The sequence below is a fragment of the Cygnus olor genome, chromosome 1 (assembly GCF_009769625.2).
Source record: "Cygnus olor isolate bCygOlo1 chromosome 1, bCygOlo1.pri.v2, whole genome shotgun sequence".
In the NCBI taxonomy this organism is placed as follows: Eukaryota; Metazoa; Chordata; class Aves; order Anseriformes; family Anatidae; genus Cygnus; species Cygnus olor.
In genome coordinates, this window is record NC_049169.1 from 12,924,724 (window position 1) to 12,941,341 (window position 16,618).

The 16,618-nt window shown below is 42.3% G+C and overlaps 1 protein-coding gene across 2 annotated transcripts in view; it reads right to left on the reverse strand.

The window, feature by feature from the left end:
- Window positions 1–4,848: 4,848 nt before the first annotated feature.
- The window catches only part of RSBN1L (round spermatid basic protein 1 like), a 49,557-nt gene continuing 37,787 nt past the window's right edge, over window positions 4,849–16,618 (reverse strand). For both annotated transcript variants that reach the window (XM_040548918.1, XM_040548911.1), the window contains 4 exons: window positions 16,410–16,552; window positions 12,899–13,066; window positions 6,489–6,597; window positions 4,849–6,405 (listed from right to left, as the gene is read on the reverse strand). In XM_040548918.1, coding sequence (XP_040404852.1) covers window positions 5,749–6,405; window positions 6,489–6,597; window positions 12,899–13,066; window positions 16,410–16,552 — 1,077 coding nt within the window. In that variant the 3' untranslated portion in view covers window positions 4,849–5,748. The remainder of the gene's footprint in view (window positions 6,406–6,488; window positions 6,598–12,898; window positions 13,067–16,409; window positions 16,553–16,618) is intronic.

Below are 16,618 nucleotides of genomic sequence, written 5' to 3' on the forward strand. Positions count from 1 at the left end.
ATGGATTTATCAAAGTGAGATTTTGACACTCCCACCAACCCGGGATTCTAACCACATTAGGTGGTGGTATCTATTTTAACACCACTACGGTTTGAGAACAAGTAACATTGCTTTTCAGTAGTAAAGCTCCCGAATAACTTGATCCTCAGAACTACATCCTTTGCATTTATTGACATGGAAAGCTGAGTCAGTCTTTGCTTTGTTTTAAACTAAGGTAGAGATCGAAATAACCAGACAATTTCTGCACCGAGTTAGAAAAAACAAGTCTGTACCTTTTTATTGTACCTATATTGTCTGAAGGTTTGGATGAAGTCAGTCTCATGTATGAGCCCTTTACACCTAAAAAGGGCCAGGCTATCACCCAGTGATGAAAAGCATCAATCTTGGTGGATTAAGGCAATTTAAGGAACCACTGCAAATGGACACTACAGTACTATTCAATATCAATATAAAATATTATCCTTGTACTGAATTTGGCTAAAGGGCAGAAAAACCCAGCACTGAGTAATGCTGTTTCCTTCAGTCCGCCTTTCCTAACAAACCAACATCACAACCGAATGGCAAACGTAAGAAAACCCTTTTCATTTAGAGTGGAATGACAACATAAGAGCCAGAAACAATCATAAACGAAATGTTCTAGTCCTTTGGTACATGGAAGCTTCTATCTGATGTCTGACTGAAGGTGACTATGTCAAAATAGGCCATAGCTTTAGCAATGTTGCTTTGTGGCATTAGTTTTCCACACCTGTGTCTAATTCACAAGGTTTTCTTCTTCTCGAGACACTTACTATGGGATACCTTTCTCAGCTAACTGCCCCATTTTGTCCAAATGCAACCAGATTCAAACAAACTGCCATAAGACGCAGTCTTTATAACACCAGTCTAAACTCTACTAAACATCACATTTTCATTTAGGTGGACTGGAAATTAATTGGTAAAAGTAAACATATCAAAATAGTTTTTGAAAAATAAAACTTGATAAAAATAGAAGTTTAATCTGCTGTTTTAATCGATGTTTGTATCAGAATATCATAACTGTACACCAAATATTAAAGGACTATTTAGGACTAATGACCTCAGCAGCAGGCTAATCTATCAGCATGACCGGAACACAAGACAACCAATGTTTACCTGGCACTTCAATACAGCACAGCGCTAAAGCAGAAGAAATATTAGCATCATATTACAGAGCAAAAACAGTGGCCACAAACTAATACACTACCTTTGCAGAGTCCACATCCCTGATGATTCTAATAGGAACAGCAACCTAGATACTGTGAAGTCAATCACTGCTTCTGGGTGAGAAGCTGCACACACGACAGAGTTGTTTGTATTTCTAAGGAAAATGAAATCAGCAAGTCAACGTTGCCCCAGTTTTCTCATGTATGCTGCAAAATCAGTGGGATCTGCACAAAATATCAGTATCACCTATTACACAGCTTTTAAAGTGCTTTTTGTCCACCTAAAGTAATATTAGTTTAACAAACAAGAAGTAAGAGGGACTCACAATCAATTTCAACAGTGCCATTCACAGCAAACTACAGATAAATGAAAATCCATCCTTTCCATTTCCAGCTTGGACACATTCACAGTTAGGAAAAAGGTGCTCGTTTGCCCAAAGACGAGGTTCTCTAAGGATGTGACCACAAGAAAATGAATGAAATTACACCAGAGAGCCTGCAAAGTTCTTTTATCATTTGATCCGAATGAATACAGCTTTCATCCTGCTAGGGTCCGATGGTAATCTACCGCCCCCCCCCCCCCCCCCAACAGTTTATTTTGCCAATGAGCGTAAAGAAAACACGGATCTTTCAGTCAATTCAGCATCCTTATTCACACGCAGATCTTAGAAAATTGTCACTTTTCAACAAGAATGTTTTTCCTATATTTCTTGGAAGACTCAATCAATTTTCCAAGTTTGTACTGTTCTGCTGATCCGTTTCACAGCATTCTTCTATTTTTTTCCCCACTTCCTACATTATTTGCAACGCCAACTTATTTACTGTGCACGTGTATTTGCTTAAAAATCAATTTTATTTATCACCAAGAAACTCTTTCACAGATGAATACTTAAATCACCCTCTGAAATAATACTTTATTTCTAATACTAGATAGAATTAATATTTCCATTAAAGATGTATTGAAATATTCACTATAGTAACAAGGAAGGGCAAAATCTGCATGCCAGCAGTACCTGTAATGAAAATGCTGTTTCAGAGTCAATTCGCAGGCATTTGGAGGGCTGGAGGATGACAACACCGAGTAACACTTGTATGTAACACATGAAGTCAGTTGCCAGAGAAATGCAAAAGCTCCGGTAATTAAAAGAGAAAAATAAAGTAGCTACCACCCTGAAAGCTATTGGTAGTGACAGTAACAATGCAGTTCTCTGCTACCCACAGGTATGGTACCAGCATCTAGGAAAGCATTTCTCAAGTTGTGCACATCGTGTCATGAGCTGGGACACCACTGCAGCACAGGCAAGAAGCCTTAAGCAGATTTCTCCAACCTGCAGAAGAACAAGGGCCAAAAGAGGTAAGCGAACCACTGGAGATTTCAGCCGAAGTACCAGCTAACGGGAAGATTTATACACAGCTGAAATCCAGGGAGGGGAAAAAAAGCAACAAGCAAAGACTAGTTTCAGTACATCAGAAGGCATGAAAGATTTATTGCTGAAGCAGAAGTCTGAATATAAAGCTGTGTGCGGCAGGGAGAGAGGTTATCGCACGGGAGCACTTGAGAGCAAAGGCTTTTGGCAGACTAACAAACAACCTGGGAGCTGAACGTCTCCAAAGAGGTGCTCCCTCCTAAAGAGGGACCGCATCAAAACGAATACACCACGGGCAGAGGACAAAAAGCTGTGTTGTTTTTTTGAAAGCAAACCAAGAAGTATATGCTCGTATTGCCAGTCAGCCCAGACTATCTGCAGCTTGGAATACAAAGGGAGTTTTGACAGCCATTGGTAATGTCGGAATTATTCCTAGTCCATCTACAAGGATGTGTGTCTAAAAATCAGGATCTAGTTTGTCTCAAAAACAAAGCATAAAAATTGTAAGAGTTGCTCCTTTTCTCTCTTAAAATTCTGAAAGTGATAAAAAAGAAAAAAGGGGCTGAAGATACAGGCAGCTGAAGCAAATTTTCAGAACCAAGACATACCTGGGCAGAAGTGCGAGGCCATATCAGCCAAGACCACCGAGCAGGTTGCCAAATGGAAATTAAGTTTTACCCTTAGGTGTGAAGTCATATTTGCTAAACCATTTTCAAAGGCATTTCTTTAGTCTAGACAGGACCTATGATGCAGAAAACTGTCTGCCATCAAGCGGGATGTATACATTTTACTAAAATCTGACAAAAAAATACTTTGACCAGAATGAATAATGAGCAGATGGCTCACCAGCATACTTCTTTTTCCCCCTTCCAATCTCATTTGTATGTGAAAGTTTAAAAAAATCAGGATCTATCAGGACCGGTTTTCAAAAAGCTGAAGCTTTCTACTAACAGACTGCAAAAGCCGCATGCTTGCTGAGAATGACAGCCTGCAGCTCCTCCCTGCCCTCACCAGCAGGCACAACAAAAGGGAACGGAAGGCTACATAACTGTGTACGTAACTGTGTACGTGTGCTCACAAAGCCAAGGGGATTGTGGTGGCAATTCCCAGGTAGTGCAGGGAACACGGTGGGAGCTGAGACCACGTTTCTATCAGGAAGGCTCAAACCCTTACATGAACCAATTAGTTTTTCAAATCCGCACAAGTTGGAGCAGTAACTTACCATGTCACACATGAACCATTTTGCTTGCTCATGGAGTGAGGGGAAAGCAAGATCCCTGAGGCTGCAAAACTGGCAGTAACCTCTTAACCAGCATTACTGACAATAGCAGTAGGATTTAGCCACATCCAGGAGATTTGTGTTTCTATTGCTTCTCTAATACATAATTATGGCTATGTAGGAGTAACGTTTAGCAATTCAAAGGTTGATTTAATTAATAATTCCTCAACAGACCTATCTTCCATTTAAACACAACAGGGCACACATCAGTTAAATGGCTGATTTTAGTGCCAGACGTAAGTACAAAGTAACAATCTGAATTTTAACAACCTATGAGCAAGAAACATTTGCAACAAAAGGGCCTTGGGGAGTTAAACTAGACATCACCTGGAAAAAAAAAATCACATTGTTCTATTGCTACAATGGAAGCCAGAGCGATCACGAAGTGTATCAAATATCATCAATTAAGTATGTAAGGATGTACAACTATGAGAAAGGTGTGGGGAAAAAAATCCCCCAAAAATGGGGGCAGAGGGCTTTAGAAACAACAGGCTTATGCTCTGAAGTTTTAAATGCTTAGTTGAAGGACAGGCTGCAGGGCAGTTTGCTGCTGTTTATAGCTACCTGAAAAAGAAATATCGTTCAGATGTGTTTGAACTATACAATAATATGTTACACACAATTAAATAAGTTAAATTACAGAGTGTTTGCCATTACCACATCAGATGCTAGCTAGCCTTGAAATCCTCTTCCCTCAGAATACGGCCTAGGAGAACTGTGGAGTTCCACAGGAGCGGAGAGAGGTGAACAGTTAACTCCGCCACCGCTATCATTCCCTTGATGAAACAACTCTTACTTCCTAACTGGGACTCACGAGGGATCTTCCTACCAGACCCACCGGCCGGTATCCTTACTGCCTTGCACTACCAGCATACGGAGCAGTTCGAATCCAAATTTGCCTCGGTGAATTTCAGGTCACCGCTCGAGTTGAGGCTGTTGTAACCATCTAAAAACATTCTTTGATCTAATTTAGTCAGGTAACTCACCAGCAGGTGGAAAGTGCTAGACTTGTGTTTTTTTAAAATGTGAAATGGAACTTTCTTAATCATGGCTTGTGCAGGGGGAGGAGGTAAGCACGAAAAGGAGTTTGCCACCTCGCCCCAGCTCAGAGAGATGCCAGCAGTTGCTGGCAGTGCTCCTGGAACCCCCCGGTACCCAACCGTACTCCCCAACGTGGGAAGGCTGCGGGCAGCACTTGCCTCTGTTCCACATTAACATCTGATGACAGTAGTTTGGGGAGTGCCTTCAATGGTCAGCTGTAAGAAACCCTGTGAAGGGAGGACTGATTTTGCATCCTGACTGATCTTGGTTTACAAAGAATGCCTCAACTCTACCTCTGTCTGCTACAGCTCCTCACGCCACAACGGGGTAAGAGCATCCTATGCTTTAGTGCAGGTAGAAGCAAAACCATTTAGAGAGGCAGTTTAACTGAATTATTTTTTGCAGATCCAAAAATAAAACCAATCTGTTATTATGAACCTTTATTAAGCGGCTCACATTTCAGTATAAATCACACTAAAAAGATCTTTAAAAAAGATATTTACACTACAGTGCTGACACATTTAAAATGAAAAAATTGGTATAAATAAGCTCTATGGAAAAGCCCGGAATTGTCAAAAACAACTCTGGCTCATCTTACAAAAAATATATATGTTAAATGTCAGCTCTACTCTAAAACCTACAACTCAAAATTATTTAAAGACTTCTTTATGTTAAACCTGCAGTGTTTACAGTGCATCTGGCCCTAAGTGCTTTGATACTTCACAGTTATGGACAGGCACTGAGGAATGTTACAAAGCTACATAACTATTTTCTGTAACAGATGCGGAGGCAAGTCACAAACTTGCCCCACAGAATTTATGAATCTTTACATTATTACATCATTAAATTTAAAAAGGAATTTAAAACAATATATACAAATTCAGCACAAAAAATCATCTTCTCTTTGTCCATGCAGTTTTGGATATGATGAACTATGTTGTCTGGTATCATCCGGGTGTATGTGGCTTCCGGGGCATAACTTGCCTTGTAAGTCCTTGTTGGCAGGCTCAAATTTGGAATCCATTTCAAACTTAAACGTCGCCAATTCAATCCGATCCAATCCAGTCTGCACAGCCTGGCCCCTGATGTCATTAGGCACCACTGTCTTCTCAGCAAGATCAACATTCATGGATTCTTCTTTTATTCGGTGAGATGCAACAGGTTCATGTTTTATCGGCATAAATTCCTGCTGCAGACACTTTGTCTGCAGAGCATCTGAGAGTTTGGTGTCTTCGGAGGTATTTTTGCTTATCATACAAATTCTGCTGTCAGTCTGAAGTCCGATAACCGAAGACTTGGGGTCTGCAGAGGTCCCTGCTTCAAGAGTACTTGAATTTTGAGAGAGTTCTTCCTCTGAATGATACAGCTTGAGCCGGATGTGCCAAGCCAAACTGCACACAGCTGAAACTGTTTTGAACTGGTGCACAACATTCCTTGGGATAAAATAAATGTCATTGTCAAATAACTGAATTCTGGCATATCGAATGCCTTCCCTTCGCAGCTGATTAAGTTTTGCGTCATCAACCCACTGGACACACTGGAGGAAAAAGGAAAAAAGGATGAAAACTTCGTTTTATAACTTACGAAGGACACCTACTTCACAGTTCACAGCATGCTTACCTGTGAGAGCGGAGGCTCATGCAAGTCTAATTGCATTCGCTGAACTACCTCTAAGAAGTCCTCAGCATGAAAACAAATTACATCTTTGGTTATACGAGGCTGCTCAGACCTACATAAAAGTAAGAATTGCACAGTCAGAGGCTGAAACTAACATGCTTGCAGATTTTCTTTATTCCCTGTAGCAAGGATAAAGCAAACGATCTAAAAATAAACACAATTTTACCATAACATATACTTTGGAGAAGAAACGTTGCCTAGAATAGCTAATTCGCAGTCACAAGCTCGTTATACTGATTAAATAAGTTAACAACAATTCCATGTTTATTTTTCATTTTTTAGACAAGTGGCAGTAAACGAAGCCATGAACAGTCAGAGCTCAATACTTTTAACTGACCTCAGCCTGCCTCGTTCGTTGCTGACAGATGCTGGACTTACTGTCAGCACTCATCAATGGGGTACGCGCATCTGCTACCTCCAAGTACACCACACTACTAGTCAGAATGCCGCAAACATTGCTTAGTATCTTAGTCTCAGACATGATAACAATGCTGATTCTACATTAATCTGCCATGATGCAGCAAATGCTGGCATCCTCTACAACATCCCTTAAAAAGTAGAACACACTGGTACTTGTGTTCACTAGGCAGCTATAGAAGAGCAAAATCTAAACTATCGATCATCACAGTATTCAAGCTGAGATAGGAATTCACCTCTTGTCCCACAATGTCTCCCTGAAAAATACACCGTTCATATAAGAATGTCTCTAGAGGAATTATCTTGAAGCAGTCAGTTAACTAAACGCAAAGATAGCCACAATCCCTACCACCTTCTGATCTAAAAGGCCATACTCCCTTCTTCCACAGGAACACATAAAATTAAGCTTTGCGTGTGTTTGGGGGATGGGGGTTTATTTTGTTGGTTTGTTTCCATTTAAAAATCCACAGATAAGACTTGATTTACGTGGGACAAAGCTCGTGTTGGAGTTTATAGGTGCTTGCTGAAAAGCCAAGTGTTTTTGCAAGGACGGTTTATCAGCCGCTAAGAGCCTGGGTTATGACTTTCTCCATTTCTCCTCCCCAGGGCCCTCCCAGGGCCAACAGGCACACCATGACCTATGTGGCTGCTGTGCAAGGACATGCAGGGGCTGTGCACCCAGCCACCAGCAACACCACCCCGGAGAGCCGGGCACCCTCCTACCTCCCCACGTACACCCAGGACAAGCCCCGAGCATGGATTCACCCGGTAAAGCAAAACCCTTTGATACATTACAGAATATTTTACAGATATTGGAGCAGTTGTCTTAAAACGCACGATGATCACCACCACTTTCTGTGCATGCACGGTGCTATTTATGCACTAGGAAGCAGGCACTGATGTACAGTTTATGGGGCTTTTTAAACTGAGGAGACATGTTTGTTTAATTTAGGTCTTGACCTCAAACCAAAAAATAGCCAGTTTGAGGCTATTTTCAAGGGAAAAAAAAGCCTGGAAGTATGTTAGGGAAAACTTTCAGATCACATATTTTACTTTCAATTTTGCAAAGACCAAAGTTTCTCTCCATTTTGTTCTATGTACTCCTGAGGAGGTTTTAAGTATTGAAGGCAAAAACCTTAAAGAACCATCTCTCAATGACATCAAAATATTAGCTGCATTAATCTACTTTTTACGATGCAGTTATATATAGTTATGTTTTTGTAGTAAATGTTTCTAAAAGACGATTTACATTAGGCAAGAATATGTACCTGCATCTGGAGTCAGCATCACTTGAAAATGAAGAACCAACACTAATATACGTACGAAGAGCGTTCACACACTAAGAGACTTCAACCCAAAGCAAAGCTTTCACTGCATCATTTACTCAGTGTTCTGTGCATTATACAGGGTACAGTAAAGTCAACAATTTTGTTTAAACATTACTTCTCTCAGTCTCTGTATACGTGTGCAATTTAATGCATTACTAGCTACTGAAATCCTGCCACAAAACATGGCAATTTCCTCTGTTTACAGAAGGAATGCCAGGAAATTTTTAATTCTAAAATTGGAAATTTGTTACTTAGCACAGCAACTTGGAGGTTATATTTTGTACAATATAAATCAAGTGCAATCATAGCAAAATAATTCATTTAGATGCCCAAAAAGACATTTAATCCAAACTATAAAGTGACCTAGGAAAAAAGTGACCTAGGAAAACCCCATTTAACTCCCTACTAGGGCACTGATAGAACTATTTATGGCAAGAATCTTTTTTCTTTAACCTCATTCTTCAAAACTGCTACACTTTGCGCTCTAACTTTTCAAAACAGACTCAAGATTACTGACCTCCAGTGTTACATCAGAAATACTCATGGTAAGGTCTGGCAACATTAAACAAGTCCCTATGACCATAGACAGAAGCACTAACAGCTCCCTGGTCTGGAACACAAGCTCAGAAGCTGCCTGCTGAAGCACTGGACAGAGGGGTTGAGTTTTTACCAACAGCAATGACATTAAGTGGCCTTTGCTGTCCCTGTAAAAGCACACCTCAATTTCATAGAATCATGGAATGGTTTCAGTTAAGAGACCCTTAAAGATTATCTAGTTCCAACCCCTGCCATGGGCAGGGACACCTCCCACCAAACCAGGCTGCCCAAAGCCCCATCCAGCCTGGCCTTGAACACCTCCAGGGATGGGGCATCCACAGCTTCTCTGGGCAGCCTGTGCCAGGGCCTCACCACCCTCACAGTAAATAATTTCTTCCTGATATCTAATCTAAATCTTCCCTCTTTTAGTTTAAAAGCATTGCCCCTTGTCCTATCACTACACCCCCTGACAGAGTCCCTGCCCAGCTTTCCTGCAGGCCCCCTTTAGGTACTTCACGGCCCCTCCCTGGAGCCTTCTCTTCTCCAGGCTCAACAACCCCAACTCCCTCAGCCTGTCTCCATAGGAGAGGTGCTCCAGCGCTATGGTCATCCTTGTGGCCTTCCTCTGGACTCAATACCCCCATGTCCTTCTTGTGCTGGGGGCCCCAGAGCTGGACGCAGGGCTCCAGGTGGGGCCTCACAAGAGCAGAGCAGAGGGGCACAATCACCTCCCTCCCCTGCTGGCCACGCTTCTGGTGATGCAGCCCAGGACACGGTTGGCTTTCTGGGCTGCAAGCGGACATTGATGGCTCATGTTGAGCTTCTCATCCACCACAACCCCCAGGTCCTTCTCGCCAGGGCTGCTCTGTCTACTCATCACTCGGACTTTCAGTTCCCACAACTGAAAACTTGACCGGCATTTTCTAAGTTCTAAAGCATGCCTGGTATCACACATGGGAACACCACTAAGTAATCAGCACAATGACAACACGAGCATTTGTCAGACTTGAAGGACTAGTAGAGTCCTTAAAATGTCTGCTAGTAAGAGCCAGAGCTCTTCTACAATTTATAATCATGTAAATTAAAGCCATAATCCAATAATTTTAGAAATTCTCAAGTAAAGAGCTTGTCATATTTGGAAGAACAATTTTTTTCTTTTCCCAAGTACTAATGCTTTTGTTTGCAGTTATGTTCTCCATCCCCAAAAGCTTTTCCTTTGACAATTCTGTTCCTGTGTTCCTAAGAAGACACATCATACTACCTAATATTCACACCTAAATAAATCCTACTTCTAGTCATCTGCAGCTTCTGGATTACACCATTTACCTCTTTATGCTAATCAGCTCAGTTCACCCAAACATTTGGTGTTGAACATCTAAATTGCCCTGTGCTCAAAGAGCAACCGTGCTGCCACTTCCACAGTTACACCAAGAGCACAAGGGACAGCACAGCTTTCTAATTCAGTCCTTTAAAAACATCACGTAGGCCAGAGATTTAATTGCCTCACCTTTCTCTTACTCCATGAGCAGTAATCATAGTTCCACAATCCTAATGAAATTTGTTTTTCTGAAAATCAACATCTTCCCTGTGGTCCACCAACTGTCTCACAACACAGCAGTCTTTTCATAAAGCTGATAAAGATATACTGTGGGGTTTTTCCTTCCAGAAAGGAATGAGACGCACTGACAACTGCAATAAAATTCTTCAACATAAATTGTCCACAGAAGTATTCCATTGCAGCTGCAGAAGCATCCCTTAAAAACTATTGTGGAGACTTTTTGCCCAAGCACTATCTACCCAAATTATGCATATGCATTACCCTTAATAGTACTGTGCACCCAGATCATAAAGCAAGGCATATTTCCTCTTCTTCAGTTTCCTCTGACCACAAAACCCCAAGAGTAAACTCATTTGCAAAAGTAAACTATGAGAACAATGATTCACATCAAAAACACGGCCAGCACTTCTCGAAGGATTCAGCAGCTGTGGGAAGCAGTTCCCTGGCCTTCAAGTACTTTTCTACACCTATATTCCCTTATAAGCACCACCAAGCTATTTTTCTCAAGCTCAATTCACTCTTACACGAACTAAATACGAACTACTCACTCAGTTCAATGACATTTATTTTCTCCTCATAGAATATATGATTTTTATATATGGTGTCTCATTATTAAAATGTGTATTTTTTTCCATAGAGCTCTAATCATCCCTAGAATATATTAAGGTTTAACTTCTGTCGAACTACTCAAATAGATTAAAAATTTATTTTTTAAGAACAGTTTAAGATTCCCATGCATGTTGCTTCCTGTAGTACATAACTCACAGCTTAAGAATTATGGTAAAGATGATGTAACACATTAAAATAATTGCAGATATTAAGTAATGGTATTTCACTCTCTTAAGCCTTGCTTAGTTCCCTTTAAGAACAGGGAAGTGCCTTTTCAAAACTGTACAAATAGAGGGACAGTGGAAGAAGTTATCACTGAGGTCAAATCAAGCTCGAAATACCATTTTCATTTTATGCTGCATTTGACATTTTCCTCCCATACATTTGTCAGTTCCGCATTTTTCCTGCATTAAAAGATGCCTTTTCAGTCCTTATACTGAAGTGAAATGCTGATTGTTACTTCCCCTCCCCGAAGTGAAGTATTTTCGGGTTTGTTGGATAATTTTGCCTAGTTTTAGCCATCTTCAGATCACATTTTAATTTATAGTGAATTTTTATTCTAATTCAATTATTTTTTTCGAGTTTAAACGGAAGCTGGATAGAGCCTCTTTTCCACAAGTTCCAACCTATGAGAGAAGATGGTTTTAATCTGAAAAGCATAAAATGCAGGGAAATGTATTTTTAGAATATAAATGAACGTGTAATCATGTGATGGTTTCCAGGGGAGAAGAATCTTGTTATGGAGGGATAGGGCAAGGATGGGAAGATCCCGCATACATTTATTTACTGCTGAATTCTTACTAACACCCATGTGCACTCAAGTTAGTTTCTTAAACTTTTCTTGAAAAAGCTTTGAGCATCTCCTTCTCTTCCCCCCATCCAATTTACACGGTATCCCAACTATAGCTCTCCTACCACTCCTCAGTCTTAATTCACTCCAGTTTCTCACAATCAGAGCAAGCAGAAGTTTAAGGCTCCAGCTATCATCAACCTGATGAGGAAGTAAACAGCAAGATCTCAGAGCCCAAAATAAGACCACAGACTTCAGAGCAATCCAGTTCTTCTCCAGTGGCAATTGCTCTATTTCCCATCGCAATGAACCCAGTCACTGTAACACAAATTTGCATCATCTCATCCAGAGGGAATTCAGTCCTTTAAATTCTAGACAGGAAGGTAAGAGGAGCAAAAGGTGTTCTTCGTGTTTAAATATGTAAAAGTAACCTCCAAAACTAAGGTCATTCTCCCAGAAAAAGGTCAGAATTTCCTGAAAAACGACTCAGTTCTGAGCCAGGGAGGCCATGTGACTAGTTTTTTTTTTTTATTTGACCAAAATGTAAACAACTTCTAACGAGAAGTTTCATTTCCTGAGTCACATATGGGAATTTCAGAAAGACACCAAGGAATATCACAGCCTCCGAGAGGATTCTTCTTATGGGACCTACCACATATGAATCAGGGCTGTAACAGCCATGACTTTGAAGCAGAAGCATAAAGATTCACAAAGACAACAGACAACACAAATTGCCAAAAGGTCTTTGACTGGAATTTTTGCATCAGAGGTGCAGACAATCTACATGTGCTGTTTAAAGCAAAACAAAGTGTAAAATGTTTTTACATCCAATGGCAATTTAGTTACAGCTACTCAGTTATAGCTATTAAAATGTCATTGCAAGGCACCTTTCGAGTTTCTTTCTAGTTTCAACCACACAGCAAAGCTGTAGCCCACCTAGCAGAGTGCAGACAAGCACATAGAGTGGGAAAAAAAAAATCCAGTATCTATTAAGTCTTATCTAAATTTCTCTAACACTAGATCAGATTATTCAGTGCTCTGTCTACTGATAATAAAGAGAAATTCAGGTAAATGTTTCTCTGACACCCAGCTGAGAAAGTTAATCAGCACATACCACTCTCCACAGTGCACAGCCTTCAATACTCCCACAGCAGCGGTAGTCTGGCGTTCAAAACCTTGTCCTATGTGATCTGCATGGGCTCGCGTCCGGTCTTCAAATAGCATTTCACGGGGTTCACTGGTTCGAGGTAGGTACTGCAAGTTTTTTATTTCATTGGTAGTTCTGTATAAGAAAAAAATAATACTAGTGATACGGAAATTTCCTTTAATTACTTCATTTCTACCCACAGCCAAGGCTGTGAGAATGTATAGTCAAATGAGAAAGACAGTTACACTTACGACAAATAAAATATGCAATGAGCTAAGCAAAAACTCCAAACACTGATGCACTATTAAAAATAGTCAAGCTCCTAAGCATACTGAAAGACCCTAATGACTGTCTCACTCAGTTGCATGCCCTAACAAAGGGTCCTGGAGCTTCATTTGAGCTCAAGCCTGGGACTTCATCTTTGCCTGAGCCACGCTGTAAGAGCACTGGTCTTCAGCTGAGCTAACAATACATGTACCAGTGATAAACACCTCAGCTGTCCCTCAAGTAGTTTTTGATTGTTCAGTTTTCACCAGACAGCTGGAAAATGCGCGTGCATGTTTAGTTTCAGAGTGGGGAACGAGAAGCAGAAATAGATTATTTCTCCAGGGCTTAACGAACGTGGAACACACGATGCAGAGGGGAGCAGAGCCACAAGGCCACTTCCTGTCCAGCTACAGCGTACACTGCGTGCTGCAACACATTTCCCAAGAAATGCTCTGCTTAGAGCTGCAGGACAGCCAAGGTTAGAAGGGACTTCTGGAGGGTGTGCAGTCTGCCTTCCCCTGCTCAGCCACAGTGGGTTGCTCATGACTGTGTCCAGCCAGGTTCTGAGCATCTCCAAGATCAGAAACCACACAGGCTCCGTCCAGCCTGCTCTAAGGTTCAAGTGCCCATACTGTAAAGGTGGTTCTGCTTCTTATTTTAAATAGAAAGTCTTTTATTTCAGCTTGTGCCTGTTGCCTCTTGTCACGTCGCAGGGCACTGCTGAAAATAGCTTAACTTATAGCCTTCCATCAGTTGCTCATACTCATTGATGTGATCCCAACTGAGCCTTCCTTTCCCAAGGCTGCACCCCAGTTCTCCCAGCCACCCCCTTGCATGTCACCAGACCTGCTCCAGTACGGCCACGTCTTCAGCTAGCGAGCCCCAAATTGGGCACGACATCCCAGATGGGGTTCACCAGCGCGCTCAGCAGAGGGCAAGAATTGCCTCCATCACTGCCGGCAGTGCTCTTCCCAACCCTGTCCAAAAAGGCTGTTGCTCTGCTTCGTCAAAGGCACGCTGACAGCTCACGGCCAACTTGGCATTGACGAGGACCCTCAACTCTTTTCCTGTCAGGCTGCTTTCCAGTTGGGCTCCAGCCTGCGGAGCACAGGGTTATTCCTCACAGCTGCAGGACTCTGCACTTCCCCCCGTTGACCTCCTGAGACTTCTGCTGCCCTCATTTTCTCCAGCCTGTCAAGGGCCCTCTGGCTTGGCAGCACAATCCTCTTGTGCATCAACCACTCCTTCCAGCTTTTGTTGTCCACAAACTTGCTGAGGGTGTTCTCTGTCCCGTCATTAATTAATGAAGATGTCGACACCTTTGGCCAATGCTCTTCAACACCTGCAGTGCTGCCCTCCTGCTGCACCCTGTGCTGCTGATCGCAATCCTTTGAGCACAGCAGTTAAGCTAGTTCTCAGTTCACTGTCTATCCATCTACTTTGTCCCTCATTAACTTGAATTTGAGAAAGTTACGGAAATAGGCATGCTGTGTGGAAAGCCCGTCTGAAGACAAGATCAACACCACCCCTAGCACTCCCCTCATCCACTGAGCCAGTCATTTAGTTGTGGAATAGAACTGAATCACAGAATATCCTGACTTGGTAGGGAGCCCCAAGGATCATCGAGTCCAACTCCTGGCTCCACACAGGACCACCAAAAAACCAGACCATGTGTCTGAGAGCACTGTCCAAATGCTCCTTGAACTCCAGCAGCTCGGTGCTGTGCCCACGGCCCTGGGGAGCCTGTCCCGGTGCCCGACCACCCTCTGGGTGCAGAACCTTTCCCTAACATCCAGCCTGACCCTCCCCTGTCCCAGCTCCATGCCGTTCCCTCGGGTCCTGTCGCTGTCCCCAGAGAGCAGAGCTCAGCGCCTGCCCCTCCGCTCCCCTCGTGAGGAAGGCCATCATGCTGATAAGGCATGATTTATAAGGAATGATTTCCCCTATATAAACCAAGGCTAGCTACTCCCAATACCTGTGTTGTCCCTTAGTATTTCAAAGCAGCATCCTTCCGAGGGTCAAGTTGAGGTTGACCAGCCTGCACTTGCCCAGATCCTGCTTCTCACCCCCCTCTAAAAGATCAGCGATATTTGCTTTCTCCCAGTGCTCGGGAACCCTTGCCAACTGCCATGACCTTTCAAAGGTCATTGAGAATGTTGAGAATGGCCTTGCAATGATACTGGCCAGCTCCCACAGCACTTCTGGGTGCATCCTGTCAAGCCCCATGGGCTTGTGAATGTCTAATCTATGTAGGTGGTCCTTAATCCAGCTCTCCTCCCCTGAAGGCAGGCAGTCCTTGCTCCAGACCTTCCCACTATCTCTGGGACCTGGGAGCCCTGAAGGCCAATCTGACCAGAAACGAGCAGGGCAAAGAAAACTCCCAGTACCTTGGTCTTTTCTACGTCTTTTGTCTCTAGAATCTTTGCCCCATTCAGCAGACAGCCTAAGTTTTCCCTACAATTTCTTTTCCTGCCCATATACCTGTAGAAGTCCTTATTGCCCTTCGCATCTTGCCAAATTCAACCCCAGATGGACTTTGGCTTTAAACTGCATCCCCTCCATGGTCACTGTCTGTATACTCCTAAGGCATTTGACCTTGCTTCCAGTTCTTGTCCCCTTCCTTTCTGTACTAGAATTTTGAGCAAGAGAGCTCCAAAGACATCACGTAGCTTTCAAGTTCTGCAGAGGACATCCTCACTCTTAAGCTGGTACTTACACCCAGTGACACAGCAAAGTGTGAAGATAGCATTTAATGTTGCACGTGCCACCTTCCAGATGAGAGAGAAGCTCTTGTCCCTTGAGATCTTTAAAGATTCTGATCATGTTTAAGAACACGGGTGTTAATACTCGTCTTCTAGCATATATCAGCAGTTTGCCTACTCGTATTTCTCTGCACTTTTCACCTCGCTACATCAGAAGTTCATTGCACAGGGGAAGCAAGGAACATTTAGGCTGCTCTGTAACCTTACGTTCTTACTAAAGTTCTAGAGAGAACCAGCACCTTACTTGGCCAGACAGGAAACAAACAAACAAAAAAAACAAACATCACCACCAATAACAACTCTTACAAAACAAAGCAACTTAAAAGTATGTATTTTAAGAAGATTTACAGAAGTTTACAGTAAGATAAAATATCAACCAACAAAAGGTTTGAGATAAAGTGAATTTTCAAACTAACCAAACACTCATCAAGGAAAATATTTCAACGTACCTCTTCCTTTTGAAAGGTGACTTTGGCATGTCAGCCACAGGGATCATCTGTTCTCCCGGACGTACCCACATAATGGGACCATCATCACTGTCTTTACGACTCTCTAACTTTAAGCTAGAAAGCGTTCCCCATGGCAGTGTACACTAATGGGAAATACAAGGCACAATTTTAATTTAAATTTAAGTGAGTTCCCTTTTTTTTAAGCAGCC